At 43.5% G+C, this 25,997-nt stretch overlaps 1 protein-coding gene across 1 annotated transcript in view; it reads right to left on the minus strand.

Annotated features, from left to right (window-relative positions):
* trim37 (tripartite motif containing 37) overlaps nucleotides 1–25,997 on the minus strand; it is a 138,978-nt gene that overhangs the window by 56,974 nt on the left and 56,007 nt on the right. The window contains exons 12-16 of the mRNA XM_083653605.1: nucleotides 24,895–24,976; nucleotides 23,562–23,638; nucleotides 13,472–13,651; nucleotides 8,301–8,415; nucleotides 2,733–2,909 (exon numbers count right to left, since the gene is read on the minus strand). Of these exons, the coding sequence (XP_083509731.1) occupies nucleotides 2,733–2,909; nucleotides 8,301–8,415; nucleotides 13,472–13,651; nucleotides 23,562–23,638; nucleotides 24,895–24,976 (631 nt within the window). The remainder of the gene's footprint in view (nucleotides 1–2,732; nucleotides 2,910–8,300; nucleotides 8,416–13,471; nucleotides 13,652–23,561; nucleotides 23,639–24,894; nucleotides 24,977–25,997) is intronic.

Below are 25,997 nucleotides of genomic sequence, written 5' to 3' on the forward strand. Positions count from 1 at the left end.
AAGCATAACGTTAGCTGTGCCTGTGAACAGCAGTCAATCTGCTGACACCACAATTGAGCTCCTCCGTGTCCGCTGCGATAGCCCCTGCATATGATTTAGTTGCCGCCGACACCAGCCTCTTTCTGAAAAGTTACATTATTCTCAGCTGGGAGCCGGCGACAGGCTGTGAAAAAGCGGGGGGTGCAGACAGCAAAAGCAGAGCGAGAGCAAACGCAGCGACACTCAGTCGCGCAGAGACACTCCCACGAAGGAGGAGGAGGAGGGGGGTGGGGCACGCAGGGCAGCGTACAACACACAACACCCACACAGCAGGCTCGATTGACAGAGACAGGCAAACAAGCTATCTGATGCCCACCAGCAGTAAATCAAGACCAGCAAGAAGGTGTAGGGTCTGCGCACGCAGGGGCCAGCGCTGCTGGTTGCAGCTAAAAAATATTATTTTGCCAAACAAAATTCCTTTGTTTTCACTGTTTTATTGAAGTAAATTATTTTTGAGGTGTCACATCAGAAAATATTACCTTCAGAGTCAGTCATGTGCTTGAAATGCTATATTTCACAAAAGGCTCAATATCTCAGCTTCTAGATGGAAACGCCAATGTTTTCTGTTTTTGACCTATCTTCTCCGGCTGATAACTAAAGAACGGAAAATGATATCAATAAACTTTTTTTTGCTGCTGATACAATAGAGTCTCATCGTTCTTTGTGCGTGTTCGGTGTTTACATAGTAATATCACACAATATTCTGTGGGCCTCGAGAAATCACTGAAAACGCTCTGAAACTCTGGCACTGGGAGCGTCCGTTCTCCAAAAGTGGCTGGCACTCAATGAGTTAATATTGCATCTTTTGTGTTTAGCTCCGTCTCACAGCATTGTAACATTGTAGTGCAGCAAGAAAGGAAAACTACTGTAAACATTTGAACCATATTTCTTTCTACATCACAGCATCTACTGAAAAACATTTATAGTGGATCTGACTTGTTTAGTTCACTTTAGATTCAATCACATCTGAAAAACAACCAGTCGAGTGTAATAAGTAAATGAGGTTTAACACGTTGAGTGCCAAGGACGAGATATCTCGGCTTACATAATCCAACCGTTGAGTGCCAAGGACGAGATATCTCGGCTTACATAAACATTTTTTTTTTTTTGACGGTGGGACATCGATCAACCCCTTTTACTTCTCCTATACCACTATTGGAGGAAGAGAATGTGTATAATCTATTTTACCGACCACTAAGTGCGACAGTGCCCTCCAGACAGAGAGAAAGCCGAGCAAAAAACAGCCACGGGTCCGCGGGAGAAAGCCATTCTAATTTTCAAGGAAATAGCTGGGCGAAAACTCTTTCGATTTCACACACACACACACACACACACACACGCGCGCGCACACACACACCCTCGAGTACCTTTGCGCATAAATAAGACCAGAATCGCAAAAGCTTCTTCAAAGCTCTCAGCCGACACCTCAAGAAACGAACGAGCCCGTTTTACAGTAATCCAAACTGCCCGAGAGCGCCAGCAGGAGCCAGCAGCAGCAGCACAGACGGAGGGAGGAGTTTGGAGACACACACACACACACACACACAATACAGTATACAGACTTGCCCAAGGGCACCCATAATCACAGGCACGTGAGGTGGTTCTAAAAATCCATTTATCTCAAAACTCTCTGAAAATCTCTGAAACCATGCTGTACTCAACGGCTAATATCTACATAACTACTAACTCTACAAACTAACTCTTTTAGACAGAGAAAGCACACATTCTATTAGTTCTTTTTAGATGATTGGTGTTCACGAAGTCTTAACAGAAAAGAATCCTTGGCTCTTGTAAAATGAGCCAGAATCCTCAAAAAAAAACCTGGCACAACTTACCTACAGCATTGAAAAAACGGCTGGCACTCAATGTGTTAATTGTAAAAAAAAAAAAAAAAGAAAAAAAAAAATGGGGGTGAACTGAAATGTACCCGGGCCCGGGCCCGTGTGGGGCACACACATAGGTCGGTTCCGCGACCTATGTGTGCGCTGCACGTCATTCGCCTGCGCCGAGCACCTCGCTCTAGCCTGAAGGACCCCAGGCCGCGCAGATGTTTGCGCAGATCCAAATATCCCCAAATGTTGTCTCGACTTGTTTTATTGAAACAAGATGCTAATCGTGCAGCTGTTAATCTGTGAGCGGAAAAAAATATTATGAAGGAGCTGCAGCAGGAAATGCAGTTAAATCCAGGCTCTGGGACGGAGCCTCAAAGTTACATGGTGCAGGTTTCGGTGCAGAAATCGCCCAGCTTCAATATCTAGTCGGGTAGGCATATGATTGGCTGTACGTCGGGCACGTGGTGGGATTAATGTGGTCAAAATGACAGCTTTAGACAGCTGGTTATGAATGAGGGTTAGGGTTAGGGTTTGACCCATGGGTTAGACCCCATTGTGGACCGCGAGTCGAACACTTCTGGTAGGGCGAGCAGATTCTGTAAGCCGAGTAGAATCCTTACCTACACAGGAACCAAGTGTTCAGGGCGCAGAGTGGTAATGATAGAGGCACATTATCCCTATTAGAAGTCAGTGTACCATCAAAATGTTATATTATTATTAAGGTAAAAAAAGTTACATATTGGGGCTTTAATTTACCAAAGCTAACTCCACATATTGATTTCATAGGAAGCATTCATGGCTGCTACAGTTGCTATCGAGGAGCTTGGTGAATTCAGGAAATCAGGCAAACATTTTGCTCACATTAGAGTCGTCGTGCTGGGTCTTCTCTTCCTCCTCGCCGTCTTTGGCACGGCTCAAAGTGGTCTGGATGTCATCCTCACTCTTGGATGAGCGAGGGTCTCTTTCAGAGGGCAGCCTCAGGTCAGGGGGAGAGGAGCTGCGTGACGTCTGCCGGCGAAACAACTCGATGGCCAGCCTCTGAAAGCAACAAAATGCATCATGTCAGGAAGACTGACAGGCCTTCAGCTGCTGGTTTATTCAGAGCAGTGGGGAAAAGAGACACATAAGATGGCAGTCAAGACCCCAACTAGCCAGGTGGCTGCTGGGAACTTGCATGGATGCACACACATACAGTATATAACAATCTCTCATACATTCTGGCCTCTATCTTCCCAAAAGCGTTAATTTTGCGTTTGCGCTCGTTTAACGCCGTGCGCAATGCAAATTGGGGGCGGACACAAGCGCATGCCTGTGATAATTGTACTGGGCATTGGCTGCCCCATGCCAAAGCAGGCGTTTCAGCGCTAAAATGTGGGATAGATGACGTTACCCTATCGTCAGCAGCGCGCAATTACTTTGCGCCAAGAGCTTTGAAAAGGACTTCTTGCGCGCAAATACCTCTCTGAGCTGGGCGCTCTACACGGAGATTATGGCTGCGCTCCCAGCGCAGAGAGGTATTTGCGGAGTGGAAAGTGGAATTCCTTTTGGATATGTCATTAAGCACAGCCTTGCCACGCCAAGACATCAAATTATTAGAGATGCTGCGATCGAGATTTTTCAATTCCGATCCCGATATTTTAGCCTCAAAACCGATCCGATTCCGATCAAATTTCGATACCCGATTCGATACCGATTTCGATCCGATACAGCACATATTTAAGCCTCTATGCTGTCTGATAGCTAGCAGGCAACAAACATTTTTAGGGTTAGGTATGTATGTGTGTGCTTTGGTAATATAGTATGTAAACGATTTAGTTCATCTAATTAATTTGATGTAAAACTAAAACATACTGTAACAATCAAATACACACTTCTTTTGTAATGGGTAAACACTGGACACAAATAATTATTGTTTCCTCACACATACACCCCCACTCTGTCTCACACAGGACACATACACACACAGCCATGTCCCTGTCTCTCTCTCTCACACACACACACAGCCCTGTCCGTTTCTCACACACACACACACACACACACACACACACACACTAGGGCTGGGTCGGTTTGAAAATTTTAAAACCGGTTCGATATTGCTGTCTAAACCGGATCGAACCGGTATACCGATTTTTTTTTTTAATTAAAAAAAAAAAAAAAAAAAAAAAAAATTTTAATTAATTAATTTTTTTTTTTTTTTTTTTCCCAAGCAGGGCTCCCGAGTGTGGCCCATAACTGTCTGTAGTGCAACTTCAGTCCACCTGATAGCGATAATACACCTCTAAGCTGGTATTGTCAACCAGCAATGATACTGAATAAAAAGAAGCAGGACACCTGTGTAACAAACACACCCTGTATTTATTTCTCATAACTATTCAGCTCAACTTTTCTTCTAAACATCAAAATAATAAATGAAATAAGACTTCTGCCTATAGTGCAACTTGAGAAAAAGGCTAATAAAAACACAAGCAGTGCAATCAGAATGGATTGGCTTACAGCTGAGCTGCCTTATAAACTTCAAAACTCACAAATTCACACAATATAGGGCCTAGGCATGGGTCGGTTTGAACATTTTGAAACCGGTTCGATATTCCCCAAAAAAACGTATCAAAGCGGCTGCAGTTGGTGGCGATAATGCACCTCTAAGCTGGTATGCTGCCAACCAGCACGAACACTGAATACAAATAAGCAGAACCTTTTAACTGTAACAACACACTGTTTTTATTTCTCATAACTATTCAGCTTAACTTTTCTTCAAACATCAACATAATAAACAAAATAAGACTTTTGCCTACTAGTGCAACTTGAGAAGAGGCTAATACGAACAATAGTGCAATCAGAATGGACTGGCAAAAAAAAAAAAAAAAAAAAAAAACTTAAAAAAAAAAATTTTTTTTTTTTTTTTTTTTTTTTTTTTTTTTTTAGGTTTTTTCGGTTTGCACGTGATCAAACCGGTTTGGGCTCGTATACCGAACCGAACCGGTAAAACCGGAAATCGACCCATGCCTAACACACACACACACACACACACACACACACACACAGTTTGTGCATACATTTCCACTGCCAGATTTGAGGAGTCTTTTGTCATTTTCTAATGTTACTTCTCTTCAGTGCAATACGTTTTGATTACGACCTGCTGTACAGCGCCGTTCGCGCAGTCAACTCCGTGTCGTTAACGTTAGTTTAGAGGGGAAAGATAGCTGCTGTTAGCTAGCTAATTAGCCATGTTAGCTGCCTCAGTGGGTAACGTTAGCCTATAGAGAGTATTTATCTGACGTTTATGTTAGCTACACCTCAAACCTGCGGGTGGAAATGGTTTATGCGATGCGATGTATGTTGAAGCAAGACAACGTTTTAATGTACTTTGAATTGGACAAATTACGACGGGTCGTGCTCACGCAGATCTAAGCCCTGGCCATCCTAGGCTCAACGCGAGACTCATCAGTCATTCGGTTGAGTCTCGCAAAGTTACACACAAAGTTTGTGCATACATTTCCACTGCCAGATTGGAGGAGTCTTTTGTCATTTTCTAATGTTACTTCAGTGCAATACGTTTTGATAACGACCTGCTGTACAGCGCCGTTCGCTCAGTCAACTAACGTGTAGTTAACGTTAGAGGATAAAGATAGCTGGTGTTAGCTAGGTAATTAGCCATGTTAGCTGCCTCAGTGGGTAACGTTAGCCTATAGAGAGTATTTATCTGACGTTTATGTTAGCTACTCCTCAAACCTGCGGGTGGAAATGGTGTATGCGATGCGATGTACAGTATGTTGAAGCAAGACAACGTTTTGGCCCTGGCCATCCTAGGCTCAACGCGGCCTCTGTGTGCTGCTGCTGCTGCTGCTGCATGCTGGATAGAAATCCTGGAGCGGAGTCATGGAATGGAGTGCTTATATCGGAGCCTTGGATCGGTCATTTTCGCTGGAATCCGATCCGATCCATGTTTTTTGGCTGATATCGCGCCGATATCCGATCACATGATCGGATCGCAGCATCTCTACAAATTATGCTGCTAAAATTGGGTATTAGCAGATAATTCAGTGAGGCAATCAACTATAACTCACTGAGAAACTTTTATCACACACTTGTGGGACAATGGACATAGGCTATTTACCTTCATAACCCTTGGCACCACAGACGATCTGTCAATAAGCTCCCTCTGTCCTCGCACGAGTGAGTTCACTCTATTACGCATGGAGAGAATTACAGCATATTGCATGCCTCGGCGAGGCAACCTCGCGCAAACAACCATTGCAAGACGGGAATCTGATTGGTTTTGATTGACGTAATGCCCAGCCTTGCCTGGCCATGCCTGTGAATAATTCTGGTAGTTAAGACCGCCCAAATCCCGTTTGCGCAGGCATTTTGGGGCGCAGATGATTTTTGGCAGAATTGGCACGGCTCTAATTTGCGCTTGCGACAGGTGCCGTGAACGTTTCCGCATGCCCGCTGAAAATTGCATCCCCAACATATTTCGGGGCTGTTTTAACTTAGAAATCAGGAAGGTCACGTCTACCAGACAATTATATCACTTTGAAACAGTTACATTTTTGTATACATCATTACAAGTAGCTCCCGTGAGTTGGGGATGTTTTTTTTTGCTGCTCGGCAGGGTAGCAAAACTCGGCAGAACACCTGGCGGACGGCGCAAGCACAGGAAAAGAAAAACATACAAACATCATCAACATTCAATATTACAATGTGGTGATACCAGCCACATAAGGCGCATATATGTGCTTATAAGAAATGTATAGAGCCCGACCAATATATCGGTCCACCAATATTATCGGCCGATAACCGATATATCGGTATCGGCCGATATTTTTTTATTTTGTATTTTTTAAGTTATAGACAGTAGGGATGCAGCGGTATGAGTTTTTGACGGTATGATAACCTTGGACAAAAATATCACGGTATCGTGGTATTGCGGACATTTATGTGCAGACCATCTGTGTTTTTACAATAGCCGAAATACAGCCGACGTCGTCTTTTTAGATGGGGGAAAGTTCAGGGGGGTCCTTGCGTTCTTCTGCTTCAGTCATTATCACACACACGGTTGTAAATACAGTCAGGGACAGCTCCTCTCTACTGTGCTCTAGTCTAGGTAGGCATGCAGCCAGGGAGAGGGGCCACGTAAGCTGCACTCTGCAAGCGACCTGAGAACTTTGTTTTGGGGAAACAGCTGATACTGTGGGGAAGGTATGATGGCAAATTGTAGTGGTTTTGATACCGTGACTTTTTCAAACCGCGGTATACCTTCAAACGGTATACCGCTGCATCCCTAATAGACAGCATGTTGTGTATATTTGATCTTTTTTCTTAAATCAAGTTATATTTTATATTTGTTATTCGTGTTTTTGTATTTCTAGTTATTTATAATTATTAATTTCCCAGTTCAGTTTACTCTTTCATTGCATTGATGTCATTTTGGACAATAAAGTTGATTGATAAGCTGTAAAATATCCTGCCTACATTACATATCTCAAGTCATGTCAAGTCATATCTTTGTCAAGTGTTTGATATTTGAGGGATCATTGCAAAATCATTGTGTAATATAATGTGTATAAGAAGAATATCGGCCGATATATCGATATCGTCATTCTTTTACTCCCTAATATCGGTATCGGCCTAAAAAATCCAGTATCGGTCGGGCTCTAGGAATGTACATGGGATCCTGCGCGAAGGGTCCATGAGAAACCATCCAGGCGAGTCACCCATCGCCCCTAACCTAGGTAGGCTAGAAACGGGTCTCAGATCGTTAGAATTTTTTTAATTGAGTTGGTTCTCAGGAACCTGAGCCTCTCCATCCGTATCAGAGATCATGTCCATCAACCACAATTGAAAAGGAGGTGAAGAGGGGGACTTCCATTCCTTCAGAATGATATTTTTTTGGCAACAATTGTCCCCAGTGTCAGAGACTGTTGCACAGCTGTAGGGAAGTTCAGAGAGGACTCCTAGCAGCCAAAGATGGCTGCTAGATGCCAAAGATGGTGAGTTCTGCCTCCGGCTGAAGGGTTATTTTGTAGGCCTTAAGAGTACCAGTGAAATATTTTGGCCCAAAATCCTGTCAGTGAAGGGCAGAACAAGAAAGCATGAGACAGAGTGCCCTCTGACAGCTGTCACACTGTGGTGAGAAGGGTAGATCCTGTGCAACTTATGCTTAGAATAGTGCAGACGGTGAGCGACTTTAAACTGGATCAGCTGGTGTCTGCTATTAACTGAGCAACTGAGTTGTACCACAGACAGACTCCTTTCCCATATAATGTCAGATAAATCAATCTGTTGCTGTCTGTCCCAGATGATTCATTAAAACTTTGAAATGGCATTTAGTGTGCTGGCCTCCTTTCTTTTTTAAATTGTTTTCACTTCAGGGCTAAAACTCAAACTGGTTCTCACAAGGATACAAATACAAGAACACACACACCCTACCTCTTTGAGGTTGTTGATCTGCTGGATGTAGCTGGACTGGGCTGACTCCAGCTGGCTGATGTACCAGTACTGGTCTCGGCACTTTTGGAAGAAGGTGGGTGAGCGAACCTGATACCTGCACAGCACAGACATACAAACAAAAGACAACTTTTTACACTCTAGTTCAATTCATCATCTAATATAAGGGCAAGTTGGTTAGACCTATTCATCAAGTCTCCTGTCATTCAATAAAAGCATGAGACAATAATGAGTGCATTGTCAGTTTGTCCAAAAATAATACTTGAGCTCCTTATAGTGGTTGTAGGCTATAAGTGGTGTTGTATCTGGTAGTGTACATAGACAATAAACTGGACTGGGCAAACAACACTGACGCCCTCTACAAGAAAGGACAAAGCCGCCTCTACTTTCTGAGAAGGCTGAGGTCCTTCAACATCTGCCGGACAATGCTGAGGATCATTTATGAGTCTGTGGTGGCTAGTGCCTTCCTGTTTGCTGTTGTGTGCTGGGGCAGCAGGCTGAGGGCAGCGGACGCCAACAGACTCAACAAACTGATCCGCAAGGCCAGGGACGTTGTGGGGCTGGATCTGAGCTCTCTGACAGCAGTGTCAGAGAGAGGAGGATGTTGTCCAAGTTACGTTCCATCATGGACAACGTCTCCCACCCACTCCATGATGAGCTGGTGGAACACAGGAGCACGTTCAGTGCAAGACTGATGCCACCAAGATGCACCACAGGAAGTCATTCCTGCCTGTGGGCATCAAGCTCTTTAACTCGTCCCTCAGAGCACCAGACACTCTGAGTCAGTCAATTAGGCAGCCTTGGACTCACTCCACCCATCCATAAATCAAAACCAACTTTGATTGTGCAATAAAACGCAATGTGCAATAACTGCTAAATACAGCAATTACATAGTAGGGGTGTCAACGGTTACAAAACTTTCTAAACGTGTACATGGGGCCGTGTAACCGGTTAACCGGTTGTGTTTTTTGGACCACATTTGAGCTATATACTGTAATGGCTAAAGGGCACTGTCATCATTCAAATACCTCCCATGTTTTGTAACTCGTTGTCTGCTCCAGAGCGGAAGCAGCGGCAACATTCCCTGTCATTACAGTTGTGGGTACTTCTGGAACGATGTGACTTTTCGAGTCACAAAATTGGTCCGCGTTGGTTTCCCCGCGAGGTGTCGTCCACTTTATTAACGTTAGATTGTGACCGCCGCGGTCACATGGGCCATGCGTCATTATTATTACCTCTAACCAGTTTGTTTTTGATGAGAAATGAATGATTGCGAGTCCAAAATGGTAAAATCATTGTCAAAACTTTATTTGAAAACGTTATTTAAAAAAGGACAAAAAAAAGACTGGTAGTCACTTACTGATTTTTCTAAAACGGATATGAATTACTATCCGGTTACACGTGTACACGGTGACACACTTAGTACATACTGTAGGCTAAGTAACTTCTATTGTATTGTTTATGGCACATTCTTATGCCTCTTATAATGTGTGATGTTTATAGCTTTTCATGCCTGAGTGCGAGCAACTGTAGCACGACTCAATTTCCCTTCGGGGATCAATAGAGTTATCCTGATTCTGATTAAGCTAACTAAATCATTTAGCTTTTTGATAGTTGGTAGGCAATGCCATATATCAATAGAAAGCCCCAGGAACGAGTCCGGAACACATCCATGCTATCACTTCCTGGTTCTTCACTGTTTTCGACTATGATTTTTGAATGGGTTTTTGGCGCGATGCTTCTAATAAGGTCTCTGGGCAACGCAAGCTTAATCAAACGCGAACCAGTGTTCAGTAGGACAATCTTCACACCAGGGGCAGACTGGGATCATAATTCAGGCTGGGCATTAGATACCAAGCAGGCCAGGCCGATACGGGACGACGCGCGTGCCGGCGTCCGAAGGGGAAAAATTTGGGCCGTTTGAAACTCAATTTGGGCCGTTTGAAGCCCAATTTGGGCCGTTTGAAGCCAGATTTGGGCCGTTTGAAGCCCAATTTGGGTCGTTTAAAGCCAGATTTGGGCCGTTTGAAGCCCAATTTGGGCCGTTTGAAGCCCAATTTGGGCCAAGTCCAATTTTACAATGAGATGCACCCACTTTAACCCTGAATAAAGTAATAAAACCACTAGTAAACCAGTAGGCGGCGCCTGGCCTGCTGTTCAGTGAGTGGCCTGACTGCGGGCACAAAAAAAACATTTATTTTTTATTTTTTTGCAGGCCAGGCCAGGCCAGGCCACCGGGCATTTGCCCGACATGCCCGATTATGCAGTCCACCCCTGCTTCACACATGAGGACCACTTTTATGAGTTTTTAAGCTTTTACATGCCGTTAAAAGGGCGGCTAGCTAGCAAACGGCTAAATGAGACTACACTGTTGAGTCGACGGGGATATTATACGTCAATCACGTCATCACTTCAAAGGACGAACACGGAAATTATCTTTCCCTCACCTGGTTCAGCCGGGGGTAATCAGTGCACAGCAGCGCACACATCAACAACAGTCCAGGTTGAGTGGTGACGTGACGGGGAAGCCTATGCGACACTGTGTGTAGTTCTGGATTAGCTTAGCACGAGCTTTCTACTTCTAGGGTTCGCATTTACGCTTCAAAACTCATGAAATTGGTCCTCATGTGTGAAGATTATCCGACTGAACTCTGGTTCGCGTTTGATTAAGCTTGCGTTGCCCAGACACCTTATTTGAAGCATCGCGGCAAAAACCCATTCAAAAATCCCATAGGCAGAAACAGTGAAGAACCAGGAAGTCCGGGACTTCCGCGTTCCGACTACAAAAATACGTCATCTCTGGGGCTCTCTATAGAGACACAGCAAAACGCGTCATCATTCAGAAGTCATGCCCAAGACGGGGGAAAATACAAGGAAGCACTGCCTGATGACTGCAGCTAGCAAAACAAACTGCGGCTAATGCCTACCCCACACTACAGGATTTTCAAATCCTTGAAGATTATAAAAATCTTGAGAGCCCACACACTACAGGACAGAGAGAGACGATTTTTTAACATTTCAATCTTGGGACACACACACAATCGCGTCTGTTCAAACGCAACCCCACACACTAGAAAGATTATGCCGAAGATTCCCCTTGGATAACTTTTAAAATGCCTATTCAGTGTGCGCACCGGGTGTAGTAGTGTCATTTCGTTTTCTAAACAAATTTTATTTTTTGTTTTTATAATGCATTTGCACTGAAAGGATTTGTTTAACTAATATTTGCGCGGACAGCCGCGTCCATTCTGGGTGTAGGCCTACTGTGCACGGCCAGGCGAAAACCGTCTGCACAGGTGTCTTGTGGAGGGGCGCGTCTGCTGATTTGACTCACTTTTCCGTGCGGACACTCGCCGATGCGGGAAGCTGAGACCTAAGCGCTTGTTGTAGGCTACATGCTTTGCAGTATAGCATTTAGTTTTCCGTCCCGTTCAAAGACGCACGGGTATTTCACCTCGATGACAATTTCCTCGTTCTTTGTTTCTGTGTGGGGCTGCGGGCGGACGCGGACCAGATTATTTTGCGAAAAACTGTAATGGAAACGCAGCTACTACTGGCTCTCTGCTCAAGATGCAATCGCCTGTCGGGTTGTAAATATCTAACATGTTAGATATGCCCGATTCACAATCGGGAAGAGGCAGTCTTCCCGATTGTGAATCTTTGAACCCCACACACTACAGGATAATTTGGGAAGATTATCTGCCCGACGTGCTTCAAATCGGGAGCACCCCCGAGAAAATCGGGAGGGGGGAATCTTGGCCATAATCTTGCAAATGATCCTGTAGTGTGGGGTAGGCATAACCGGGGCGAACGGAGGAACTCTCGTCAGATAGAAATAGTTTTGCTGGGTTTTTACAGGGATTTTGACAGTTTTCTTTTTAGATAATGTCAAAAGATTATTTCAGTACACTTCCTCCAACGGAGAGGGAAAGGTACATCGAGAAAATGAACTCGGTTGGCCTGGAGCAGTATCCCTTTTCATTGCCCAAACAACGCTGGATAAACGATCCCACACAGTGGGCTGAAGTGAAATACTATGACATGAGCTTTTAGGCATGTTTAAATTAATGAAAATAACGCTGGTGTAACATCAGACAGATGGCATGAGACGCGCTGGCGTTCTCCTATGTCACGTAGTTGCACACAAAGATCATATATATGGAAGATGGACACTCCAACTTCACAGATCCACATTTTTCTTCTCGCCAATTCTCAATGGCTTCCTTGTTTTGCTCAGGAGTACAAAAAACTTTAACTGGCGATTTTTTACATTTGTTTACTGCGCAGCCCACCACACAACAGCTTTTAGCTATGTTTAATTCAAGGAAAATGACGCTGGTGTGTGGAAATGAACGGAGCTCTTCCCCCGTGATGGGCGTGGCCTATTACATGCAGTGTCTCTATAGTCTGGTCAGTTTTCTGTCTGGAGAACTATACGTAACTTTCCTTTTCACCAGCAATGGAATGGGTTCCACTGCATTGGTCAATAACTCCTTAGCTACTTTAAAAGAAAGCAAAGCCTTTTGTGTGCTTTGATCTTTTATTTCAACTCATGAAACATGGGAGCAAAAACAAGTGTTGCATTTATATTGTTGTTCAGTATAAATGTGGTGAGAAAAGCAGAAATATGGTTGAAATCAATACAAAAAAAAATCCTGCATTCCTACATATATATCACACTAAAATATGTCTCACGTATGTAAAATCTTGTTAAATCCAGTTGAACTGAATGGCAATGTTAGGTGTGATGTCAAACAGAAATATTCAAAATAATATTCCTTAAACATTTTTTCATTTTGTATGTAAAAAAAGTGTTTTGAGTAAGATATGCTTGTCATCCTCAATTTAGACAGCAGACTTGTGTGTCACTATATCCCAAAATCACCATATCATCATGATATGATTCCAATAAAAGACGATAAACAATAATATTGAATTATTGCCCAGCCCTACGAGTGTGTGTGTGTGTGTGTGTGTGTGTGTGTGTTTGTGTGTGTGTGTGTGTGTGAGTGTGAGAGTGTGTGCGTGTGTGTGTGTGTGTGTGAGTGTGTGAGTGTGTGTGTGTGTGCGTGTGTGTGTGTGTGAGAGAGTGTGCGTGGGTGTGTGTGTGTGTGTGTGTGTGTGTGAGTGTGTGTGTGAGTGTGTGAGCCCACCGGAGGACCAGGGTGTCTGTCTGCATATTGAGGTAGCCCTCGTTAGCCAGCAGGTCCAGTCTGAAGAAGCGGTTGTAGCCCCAGCACTCGCCAACCTCAAAGTCAGAGGCAAACTCACGGATGATGTTCTTGGTTGGGTCGCTGGAGGCCTGGTGGACCATCTCCACACGGTACTCATACCTACACATAACCAACACACCATCACAGTGAACCACACAACAAGAGGTTGGAAGAGTAATGGCATATCTGCAGGTTTCAGACAACCAAATGGGTTTAAATGGGCAGTGTAAGACAAAAGGACAATAAAAAATAAATGTTTAGGCCAGTGATTCCCAAAGTGTGGGCCGTGGGGGTACTGCAGGTGGGCCGGCAGGAGCAAAACAATAGTTGGCTGACGTTTTTGGACCAATACAAACCACCAAATGGACCGTACTTGACTAGAAAGCTTGAATGACACACTAACAAACTAGGTTAGAGCACCCAAATCAGTGTTTTTATTTTACTATGCATGCTGGAACTTGGCGCTAATGGCGTTAGCATACTCAGTGGTGTAGTGAACGCTGGAGAAGTGGGTAGACTGTAATTTACGCCCCCCTGGCCACTTTTTGAGATATATATGTGAGATAATATATACACACACACAAGAGTATATATATATATATATATATATATATATATATATATATATATATATACCGGTATATATATATATATATATATATATATATATATATTATAGGCTACAATGTAGTCTCGCAGTGCCAGCTGTAGATGAGCTTGATGACGTCGACGGTGGGTCTGACTATGTGAGACTAGCTACAATGTAACAATGAGATCAATTAGGCTACCAGAACCTGAACATTACTGAATTTAGTTCATTGATACACAAATTTCAAACCAACTCACTAAATTAATTTGAACACAAGTAGCTGCCAAAATAATGGAAGCATTCAAGTAATTGAGGGATGCATTATTATAGAAAGCAGGCTAAATTGCCCCCGCCCCAATGTGTGACTGTTTCTCTCTTGACATAGAGAGGCAAAGTGAAACGTCACTTCCTGCTTTCTCCCTGTACCAGCGCTGCGAAAAATATGAATGGCAGTGGACGGAGAATAAGGTTACTTTTTTGATCCCATTTGAATTGTGCCACGGGGTGCCAACGCTAATTTTGTCAATTTAAAAAGTAACTTTGCATGTCAAGAAAGTCGCAGTCGCCGTCCTCTGTCTCCTTCCCTTGGGTGGGTGTGCGCCAAGCTAGCCGCTTGATCTTCTCCGCCCAGGTCTCTGGAGGCTGGAACACTGTGACAGGCAAACCCCGGTCTGCCAACTCATTGGTTGCCTCCTCCGCTGAACAGTAGAGCCGGGTCCCGTTCTCAAAGAATACTCTTAACTTGGCAGGAAAAGGCCTCTGGAATTTGATATTTTTCTCCTTCAATACCCTCTTGGCCTCAGTTTATTCTTTAGGTTTTTTGAGTATCTCTGGAACGTAGTCATGGTCTATGTTTGCTCATCCTGCTATGTAAAGCCTCGCTTTTGCCAGGCCGTCTTAATGATCTCCTTGGTTCTGAAGCTTGCAAATTTGACCACAAATGATCTTGGCGGAGCATCTCCGGTCGGGCGAGGACCCATGGTGCGGTGGGCTCTTTCTCTCTTCAGATCGGTGGAGGACGAAAGATCCAGTTTCTCTTTCAGCAGCGTCTCAACGAAAGCGATCAGAGACTGGGCGTTTTCTTCAGCTCCTTCGCGGACACCGTGGATTCTAATGTTATCCCTACGGGAGCGGCCCTCCTGATCGGTTAGCTTAGCTTCCAGGTGGGACTGTAGCTTCATCATCTCTAGCAGCGCTCCCTCCACACACTGGACTCGCTCTTCTGCTTCTACGATTCTGACTTCGGCATCGTCAATCCTTTTGTTTGTCTTACTTATTTCTTCTTTGATGCCATTCAAAGTCGCTCCATTCTCTTGTCGGAAGTCTCGAAGTTCTTGCAAAATCACTTCAAGATTCGCCATGTTTTCTGCGTCGTCTTGAGGCTTTGTGGCTAACGACGATGAGCTAATGCTAGCTCTGCTTTCACTCGTGTCTGCCTCGTTGCACTGAGCAGGATTCTGACCACAGGACGTTTTCTTCTGCTTTTTCTTTCGTCCCCTCGTTGTCATTCTATTAACCCCATGGAAGCCTTGTTAGGTTTGGACAGTTCAAAGACTATATTCAAGGGTTTACACCATTATTAGGGAGCAGTCGAACTAGGCTGCTACCTGCATGGCCGCTTAACCGGAATTCAAAATTAGCTGTGTTCTTGATGAATCCAGGTCAAAGTCCTGACATTTACTGTAAAACTGAGTAATTCCTCATCTCTTCTCACATACCTATGCAGTTCCATACAATCCAAAAAGGCAAAAAGGCCAGCTGTAGACTCACATTTCCCACTCTTTCTATTGGCAGAGCTCTTGATCAGTGACGTAGCTCGATCAGTGATGTCACCAAACCCAGCCCGCCCATCTCTCGTGCCTTGGCCCCTCCCAGCCAAATTTTATTTTATAAAAGTGCCTGCACACCACACTGGGCCTTGTAGCAAGTGTGGAGAATTGTTGGAGAGAGATTTGTGGAGCGTTGGGATTAGAGTGCATAGTGTAAATTGTAGCATTTAGTAGTTTAGGTTTAGTTTTAGAGTACTTCAGATAGCCTAGGTTGTGTTTGTTTGTAAAAAAATAAAAAAATAAATGTTTGTCTGTTTGTTTGTTGAGTTTAGTTTAGTGGCCAGGGACAGGTTAGGGATAGCCATGGGTCGAAAGTGTTGTGTTCCCGGGTGCAAAAGCTACACCGGTGTGCAGTGCATCAGTTTCCCGGAGACTCGGACATCAGGGTGGAATGGCTGCGACAACTGGGCCTAGCTAGCAGATCCACTGCCTCAAGAGAGTGCAATCCTGAATTCCCCCCGGATAGTATCTCAAACCCACTGCCCCAGTAGGGCAGCGCCGGTGTCATGGCCACCACCACCAGCAATACGCTGTGTTGTTTTATGTGAATATTTCGGCTGGTTAGAGAATGCATTTCAAGAAACTGCTCTAGCTTTCATTGCAAAACTTCAGCCAATGCTAATTAGCCGACTCCTGTCTGCCTGCCGTCATGCTAGCATATCAGCCAGGCTAATATGCTCGAGGCTAATTTAGCCTCGAGCTACACTGAATAACACAGACCCCGACAATTTTGACTGGTGCTGGCTCGGTCCCCCGGTGGTCCCGATGCATCCATACACTTACCGTAAATTCCGGACTATAAGCCGCGGCTTTTTTCCCGTTTTTTGGCCTTTTTTGGCCCCTGCGGCTTATATAACGGTGCGGCTTATCTATGGATTTTTTCAGAAAAAAAAAGAAAAAAAAACGGAATTCTCTCTTCTTTAGCACTCTTTCTAACTATAAATCCACTTCTGTTTTAATTTCCTCTCTTGCCCTCTTTTCACCACACTGTATGACACTGTATGACACTGTGTGCACTGTAAAAAAGAAACACAGGTGGTGTTGTGTTATGTTGTTTTGTTGAAATGTTAATAAATGGGAGCTTCCTCAAACAGCCATCTCTTTCCCGACAATCCCCTCTGTGCATGAACCCTTACATATGGTAATTAAACATTAAAACACAATTAAAAAAAATAATAATAAATAAAATAAATACCATTAAAACACCCGCGGCTTATAGTCCGGTGCGGCTTATATATGTAAAAAACAGTCAACTTTGCAGGTGCGGCTTATACTCCGGTGCGGCTTATAGTCCGGAATTTACGGTATATTACCTTCAGATAAAGGTTGTAAGCTCACCTATAACTATCGGTGACATTCCGGATACCATTCACTTCCAAGATCTTTAGGTTGTAAACGCATCCCAGCGTATCAGCGACATTTTGAAACCCTCAGTATTGTGCTAACGCTAGACTATGCTAACGCTACCTTTCACAATAATGAACAAGGCTCATTCAGGGCAGGCTTAGTTTTATAACTTTTACCTGCTGCTCCTGCAGATCACAGGCTAAATGATGCGACATAAATATACATTATGTAAAGTCATGGCATAAATGTGTTTTTATTGAAAAAGTGCACTATCAAGTAAGCTAGTCTTGTTGGAGTGGACATCACAGTGCAACCATGTTACGGTCAAACTTCCCACTTCACTATATCACGTTGTATTTGCGAGGGGTATATATAAACCCCATCGCTGTATGCGTTTCTCTCTTAGGGTTTACATTTCATTTCATTTTGTCAAATATTCAAATATTCCAGAATTGCATGTTGTGTTAAAAATAAATATTATTTCTATCTAACTTTTTAGCCTGATTGGATGGTTTTCTTGTAAAAAGTTATGCCGCCTCAAAGCTTTCTGGGAAATATCCAAACAATGCTGGTGTTTGGACAGGAGAAGGGAGAAACAAGAGCAGCAGATCCATTCACAGCGCTAGCTGGCTTTAAATGAAACTACACATGCGCGACTAAACAACCGTCCAATTCTGGGGAGCTTGCTGGGTATTCTGGGGGGTTATCTTTAGAGCTGGGTATTGGTTCAAATTTCAAGAATCGATTCGATTCCGATTCACAAGGTTGCGAATTGATTAATTTCGATTAGATTCGATTCGATTCCGATTCGATCAATTTTCAATATTGATTTGGTTAGTGATACCAAAACGTGGTTTTTGAGCTGTACCCTGAATTACATGACTGTCCAGTTATGTAACACAGGGGTTTCCAACCAGCCAAGAAGATACATGGGGAAAAAAAGTTGCAGACCTGTTGTCAATTTTAATGGTTTTAGTTACACATATATTTACTCACCACGTGGTGACAAAGGGTAAATAACAGCCTTTTCATCTGTCAATAAAGACACTTTCACAATTATGCACAGTGATTTGATTTCAGCCTATATAATTTCTAAAATTATATAGGCTGAAATCCTATATAAAGCCTATATAAATTAATAATGATCAAACATTTCCATTCATGTAGCCTACAGTATTTATGTTTTTGTTTCAACTACAAACATAATTAAACGTCAACTTGAAACTATGTTTCAACTACCACACACACCACAATATTTTAGCCTGTTTAGTAAAAAAAAAAAAAAAAAAAAAAAAAAATTTATTATTAACTCATTGAGTGCCAAGGACGGACATGTTCGTCATTTCAAATAGTAACGTAGAGTGCCAAGGACGGACATGTTCGTCAATTGCGTTTTTTGACGGTGGGGCGTCGATCAAAGCCTTCTGCCTCTGATGTACAAATATTATAGCTATTGGATGTGTCTAACCTATTTTACAGAACCCTTAGGTGGCGACAGTGCTCTCCACATAACAGAAAGGCAAGGAAAAAACAAAGAAGAAGTCGTTATGGAAACGGAAATCGCATCGCATCCGTATGCATCGATATGCTGAAGCACGTTACTGCAGCTGTGCCTGCAGCAGCCAATCTGCTCCCACAATTGAGCCGCTCCGTGTCGGTTGCGACAGCACATCCGCACATCCACACCGTGGAGTTGTTATTATTCTCAACTGGAAGCATCGTTGCCGGTGACAAACACACGCGGAACGCTGTAAAAAAGCAGGATGTCGAGCACCCTTCACTGTGCGCACAGCAAACTCAGCAGAGAGCCACCACAGACAGGAGGAGGAGCGTGCAGTTGAGGCGAGGCGAGGCGGGGCGGGGGGGGGGGGGGGGGCACGCAGAGCAGCACACAACACTGACCCAGACAGACCCAGGCAGCAGGACAGGATTGACAAACGCAAGCCAGAATATCCGATGCCCACCAGCAGCAAATCAAGACCAGCAAGAAGCTGCAACCAGCAGCGGACGCAGGGGCCAGCGCTGCTGGTTGTAGCTAAAAAATATTATTCTGCCAAACAGAATTCCCTGGCCTTCACTGTTTTATTGAAGGAAATTATTTTTGAGGTGTGACTACATTAGAAAAGATTAGCTTCAGAGTCAGTGATGTGCTTGAAATGTTTAATTTCACAAAAGGCCAATTATCTCAGCTTCTAGAAAAAAATTGCTGTTTTTGGATGAATCAAGCTATCTTCTCCGGCTCATAACTAAAGAACGGAAAATGGGATCAATAAACTTTTTTTTGCAGATGATAGAATAGAGTCTCATCGTTCTTTGTGCGTGTTCAGTGTTTACATAGTAATATCACACAATATTCTGTGGGCCTCGAGAAATCACTGAAAACGCTCTGAAACTCTGGCACTGGGAGCATCCATTCTCCAAAAGTGGCTGGCACTCAATGAGTTAAAAAAAAATCGATCTCTGGACATATGAATCGATAATCGAGGATTAAAATGAAAATCGATTAAAAATCAGAGAATCGATTTTTTGAACCCAGCCCTAGTTATCTTCCACCTCTAGTGAGCCCTCTGAAGAGGCGTGTGAGCTGCTGTTGTTGCTGTCTGATTCCATTCCGTCCGGCGCGCTAGATGACTGTCAGACAGTACTATCAGCTTCCCTCTTCCGCTCGTGTGTAGGAGCTCAAAGAGCTGTCTCGTCACAGCGTTGGCTGATTTTGAATGAAACCACGCATGTGCGAGCAGAAACTGCACAGAGGTCTGCCATTGGCTCTGACATTTGCCCTCCCCACAAAAGTTCATCCTATCCAAATGTGCAGTGGGCGGATTCTAAAGCATCAAAACTCCCCGCACTTTTTTGAAAAAACAGTCCCCCTGGTTTAGGCAAATGATGTCCATGGTATAACACAAATTGTATTTACACTGTCAGCAGTGTCTGTCTGTCTTCTGTCTGTCCTTTGCGTGTCTCGAGAACCGTTGGTCCGATTGACTTCAAACATTACGACTGCGCTAAAGAGGACCTGACGGAGTGCAGTGCCCTGTTTCAGTGGAATTGGGCATAGCACCACCTACTGGCTACAAAAAATGAGGTTTATCTCGAGAGCCGTTCGTCTGATCGACTTTGGGAGTGCGCTGATGGGAACCCAACACAGTGCAATGCCGAATTTCATGCAATTCGGACACGGGCATAGCCATAGCGCCACCTACTGACAACACAAAAATCTTGAGAGGTTTATCTTGAGAACAGTCCGTCCGATCGACTTCAAACTTGTGGAGTGCGCTGCTGGCAAACCGAGAGAATGTAGTGCAGAATTTTCTGCAATTTGGCATAGCGCCACCTACTGGCAATAAAAAAGCAGTTTATCTCGAGAACCGGTCGTCCGATGGACTTCAAACCTTGGAAGTGCGCTGCTGGGAACCAGACAGAGTGTAGTGCGAAATTGTGTGCAATTCGGCATAGCGCCACCTACTGGCAACTCAAAAATCTGTTTATCTCGATGGACTTCAAACTTGGGGAATGTGCTGCTGGGAACCCGACGTAGTGCATTTGCAGCTATTTATTATTATTATTAGCCGAAATGTCGTCTGGACATAAAACACCTACAATCGATCAGCTCCAACTCCATTCTCGGGTCATTTGGACAATAACCACAGCGTACAGAAGCTGAAGTCTTGGTGCTGACTGCCTCCTTTTATCTTTTACAACAATCGCTGTTTACAATCGCTGCTCGGGGGCTGCACTCGCATCAGATTCAGATTCAGATTCATTTATTAACTCATTGAGTGTGAGGACGAGTATGTTCGTCAATTGCGTTTTTTGACGGTGGGACGTGGATCAAAGCCAGATCCATCTCCTGTGAAAGTATGGTGGCTGTTGAATGTGTAAAAGCTATTTTAGGGACCCATTAGGTGGCGACAGTGCTCTCCAGATTAGAGAAAGGCGAGGAAAAAAGAGAGAAGAAGTAATGGGGAAACGGAAATCGCATCGATATGCATGAAGCATAACGTTAGCTGTGCCTCTGAACAGCAGTCATCTGCTGCCACAATTGAGCCCCTCCGTGTCCGCTGCGATAGCCCCTCCATATGGTTTAGTTGCCGACACCAGCGTCTTTCTGAAAAGTTACATTATTCTCAGCTGGGAGCCAGCGACAGGCTGTGAAAAAGCGGGGTGCAGCGCACTTTTCAGTGCAGAGCAAACGCAGAGCAAATGCACTCGCAGCAGAGCCCCAGAGACACTCCCACGGAGGAGGAGGAGGAGGGGGGTGGGGCACGCAGGGCACTACAGCATACAACCATTGACAGTAAACACAGACCCAGGCAGCAGCAGGCTCGATGCAGAGACAGGCAAACAAGCTAGAATAGGCTATCTGATGCCCACCAGCAGTAAATCAAGACCAGCAAGAACTTAGGTGTAGGATCTGCGCACGCAGGGGCCAGCGCTGCCTGCTGGTTGCAGCTAAAAAATATTATTTGGCCAAACAAAATTCCTTTGTTTTCACTCTTTTATTGAAGGAAATTATTTTTGAGGTGTCATTACATCATTAGCTTCAGAGTCAATGATGTGCTTGAAATGCTTCCTTTCACAAAAGGCTGAATATCTCAGATTCTAAATTGAAACGTGTCTTTTTGCTCAAAACAACCTATCTTCTCCGGCTCATAACTAAAGAACGGAAAATGGTATCAATAAACTTTTTTTTGCAGATGATAGAAGAGAGTCTCATCGTTCTTTGTCCGTGTTCGGTGTTTACATAGTAATATCACACAATATTCTGTGGGCCTCGAGAAATCACTGAAAACGCTCTGAAACTCTGGCACTGGGAGCGTCCGTTCTCCAAAAGTGGCTGGCACTCAATGAGTTAAGGACTGCACAACAAAGTCGGCAGAATTTGCTTTCGGTACAGCATATTACAGCACATTAGCTACTGTGTCAGCAGAAAACATAGACAGTACAGATATCAGACAATACACAGACAGTACAGGTAGTAGGGATGGGCATCGAATTTCGAATTTTCGAATAATCGTTGTTATTATCAAGGTCGACTTTTATTATTGAAATTCGAAATTCGAAAAAAAAATTTTTTTTTTTTTTAGTGAAATGTTGCATTGTCTCCCCTGATTCTAAGTATAGTCAAATCGCTTGGTTTGAGCAAGTAAAACAATTTTTATAAGCATTTTAAGCAAGGTTTATGGAAAAATGAATGGCGGATGAAATCCCATGAAGAGGGAGAGACTTTGGCACCCCTTTGGCACTCATACCTGAGCCTACTAAATATTTAACATTTTTAATTTTTTTTACATTTTTATTTTTATTTTCGAATTTCGAATTAAATTCGAATTTGGCCAGCGAATTTCGAATAGTGTTTTTGCTAGAAATGCCCATCCCTAACAGGTAGCATATAAAAACAACTCCAGGACATTCAACATGAACAGAAATTGCGGATAGGGTATTGCTTCAGGAGTGAGTGGAGTTCAGTGACCTGATGGCAGTGGGGAAAAAGCTGATTTTGAACCGGGTTGTTTTGGTGGATATGGATCTGTAGCACCGGCCAGAGGGCAGCAGTTGGAACAGGTGGTTAGCTGGATGAGATAGATCAGAAACTATCTTTTGTGCTCTTGTGATTGTGCGTTTATGGTAGAGTGAGTCTAATGATGAGAGGGGGGTGCCTGTGATTTTTGATGCTTTTTCTATTATGCGTTGAAGTTTACTGTGTGATTGACTGTCCAGACTGCCGTACCAAACTGTGATGGATGAGGTGAGGATGCTTTCTAGGATGGCTGTGTATAGAACTGGAGGAGGAGATTACGTTTAACTTTGAATGTTTTGAGCTGCCGGAGGTGGAATAGTCTTTGATTGGCCTTTTTGATTATGTGACTGGTGTTATCGTGCCACTTGAGTGTGACATTTAGAACAATAAAGTGTGATGACGTGCGCAGAGTTCCCACACATGAAATCTGGAATTTGTCTGTGCAGGAACTGACAGCATTCACTGGGTTTCTGTATTTCCACGGAATATATGGTGGTAGAAACATGAATATCACCTACTAGTGACTACCGGTAGTATCTATTCAGAAAATACTTTTTCCAGACAAACCATGTGAAAAAGGGTTTCTTTTCCTTTTTTTCTCAATTATGCATAGTCATCATGAGCAGATGGATCATTCACATTTAGATTTTCAGAGCAACTTTACTTTTGAGGTTTGAAGAGAATGGAGAGGTTTGAATAGGAAGGTGAGATGTGTAGAGAAAGGAGACATTTGTGAGGACATACTTTGATGTTTCAGGGAGTCCAGCAGACAGTTCCAAGAACACAGACAGGTAGTTTCCACGGACTACACCGTTGCCATCCTGAGAAAACATATCATCAATTTAAAAATTAAGATATATCAACACACATACAGTATGTACATGTGTAGACCACAGATTCTGGACCCTTTTCAAAACAGGCCTAAAAAATTGATTCAGGAAGGCCTTTTCTGGACCCCAGCATTGGGATGTGTAAAATAATAGTAGCATCAGTACTAGGGATGGTGAAAATTACTTTCTTTCCTGACGGACAACCGACACTCATTAAGCGATCATTAACCGTTTAACCGACAAGATTAAAATGTACTATTTATAGCCTAATGCATTCCCCCAGCTGGCAAACGTGGTGCAACACTTACTCGTGTTTCCCCATGCGGTTTCAGCGGATGACAGTCTGTCACCAGGTAGCAGGGCGCACTGACGATGGTAGCCTATATTATGCTCTGTCTGGCTGGCTGTCTGTTCACATGAGGAGGAGTTAATCAATGCATAGCTTACAAATGGATCTGAATGTGTGCATATTATATCTCCGAACTGGCATGCATTGTAACGGTAAAGACTAACTTTAACTTGATATTGTCAATCAATCAATGCTGCTCAGCGGAGACTTAGAGATGACATTTAAATGTGAAGATACACAATTACACACCACGTCGCCTCCATGAGTTGTATTTAAGAAATAGATTGTATAGCTTATTTATTTTCTTTTACCATGTAACAAACGTGTGTGCTTTTATTACTTGGGGTAAAGTAAACTTTCTTTTAACTGATTAACTGATAGTATGAATCGGTTAACGCTTAAACGGCCGGTTAAACAGTTATTGGTTGACATCCCTCATCAGTACCAGAGGTTGTGAAAAAAAAAAAACTATGCAAGATTTGTGAATCATGAAAAAGATGGCAGAGTACAAAATTAAACATAGTATATAAAAAGATGAAAAGCACTGGGCAGTGGTGGCCTAAAAGTTCAAAAAACGAGCTTGTCCCCGGACCAGCAGGATAAATGTGGGTGGGGAAAGTGAAAAAGCAGCGCTTGCCCCTCCCTCATTACCACCACTGAGGTGCCCTTGAGCAAGGCCCTTAACCCCAACCCTTAACGCCAACCACCCACGCCAACCACTCAGTTTCCAGGTGTGAATTTGTGTGTGAATGTGAACAGGGCGCTCTCAGTGAGAGTCCCAATGTATAAATAAAGGTAAAAAAAAAAGGCACTATCAAGTACTCAAATACCCAAAGCTCATTCTGAACAGTGTACCAGGAGTAGAATAGGATGACAGCACAGGAGACTCATTACTCACTGGGTAGACTTTGAGTCTCCAGCAGAGTCCAGATATTTGTAGGGGAGGGCTATACACCGGGTCAGCCCGCTGCCTCAGGGTGCTACAAACACACAACACACCAAAAACCATTCCAATATTAGGTTGTGATCACATGTTTGTTTTTTTGTTTGTTATTTTCAATAGTTTGTTCATGACAGCTACATATCAAACGATGCACCTCTCTTCCGTTTAGGTCAAGTTGATATTTAACTGCAAGAGCACCTGGCATACTGTAAGTCACTTCTATCCATATCCTTTGGAATAAGTCCAAGATATAACATGGGGAAGGACATGCAGACATCAAAACCCAGTGTTTTGTTGATTATTTTTGACACCTCCTCCCAGAATGCCTTGATATGCGGGCAAGTCCAGAATATATGTGCGTGATCCACGATTGTTGTCCCACACCTCCAACACGGTAGTGGAGTCCCCATTTGATTGGATTTCTGCTTTGGGGTGATGAAGAAGCAAATAATGTTCTTCCAGCAGTCTCTCCAGGTGAAAGAGTTTGTGGAGTTAGGTCTCCCAGACATCACTCCACATCTCTTGTGTTATATCGATTTAGATTTCCTTTTCCCACCTTTGCTTGATGTACTCCGTTGAGTGTTTATTCAGAGATACTGTAGTATATCTGGCTTATAATACCCTTCTTACTTCTTGAATTATAAGCATCAATAAATATTCTGGTTAGTAATGATGGTTCTTCTGAGTTTGTGTCTCTTATCTCTGCTCAAAAATAACTGCAAAGCTTTAGATATCTATAGAAATCCAGTCTATTGTCCAGCTCATACTTCTGACAGAGATTGTTAAAACTGTCTAGTTGCCCATTCACTACAATTCTGCATAGCGCTGTAATCCCATATTGAGACCATCGCTTGTATCTGGAGTCCTGAGATGCTGGTATAAAACCAAAGTCCTATGCTGGCCAGCTGAGTAGCTTGATCTCTCTTTGAATCTGAAATGTCTTAACTATCTCCCTCCACACTTTAAGATAAAGACTGATCCATGGGTTTAGACTCAGTGCCAGCTCCTCTCTCATTCTAATGCAGCCAAGTAGTGACTGTATTAGTATGTCTATTAGG

Source organism: Poromitra crassiceps (genome assembly GCF_964638095.1).
Source record: "Poromitra crassiceps genome assembly, chromosome: 1".
In the NCBI taxonomy this organism is placed as follows: domain Eukaryota; kingdom Metazoa; phylum Chordata; class Actinopteri; order Beryciformes; family Melamphaidae; genus Poromitra; species Poromitra crassiceps.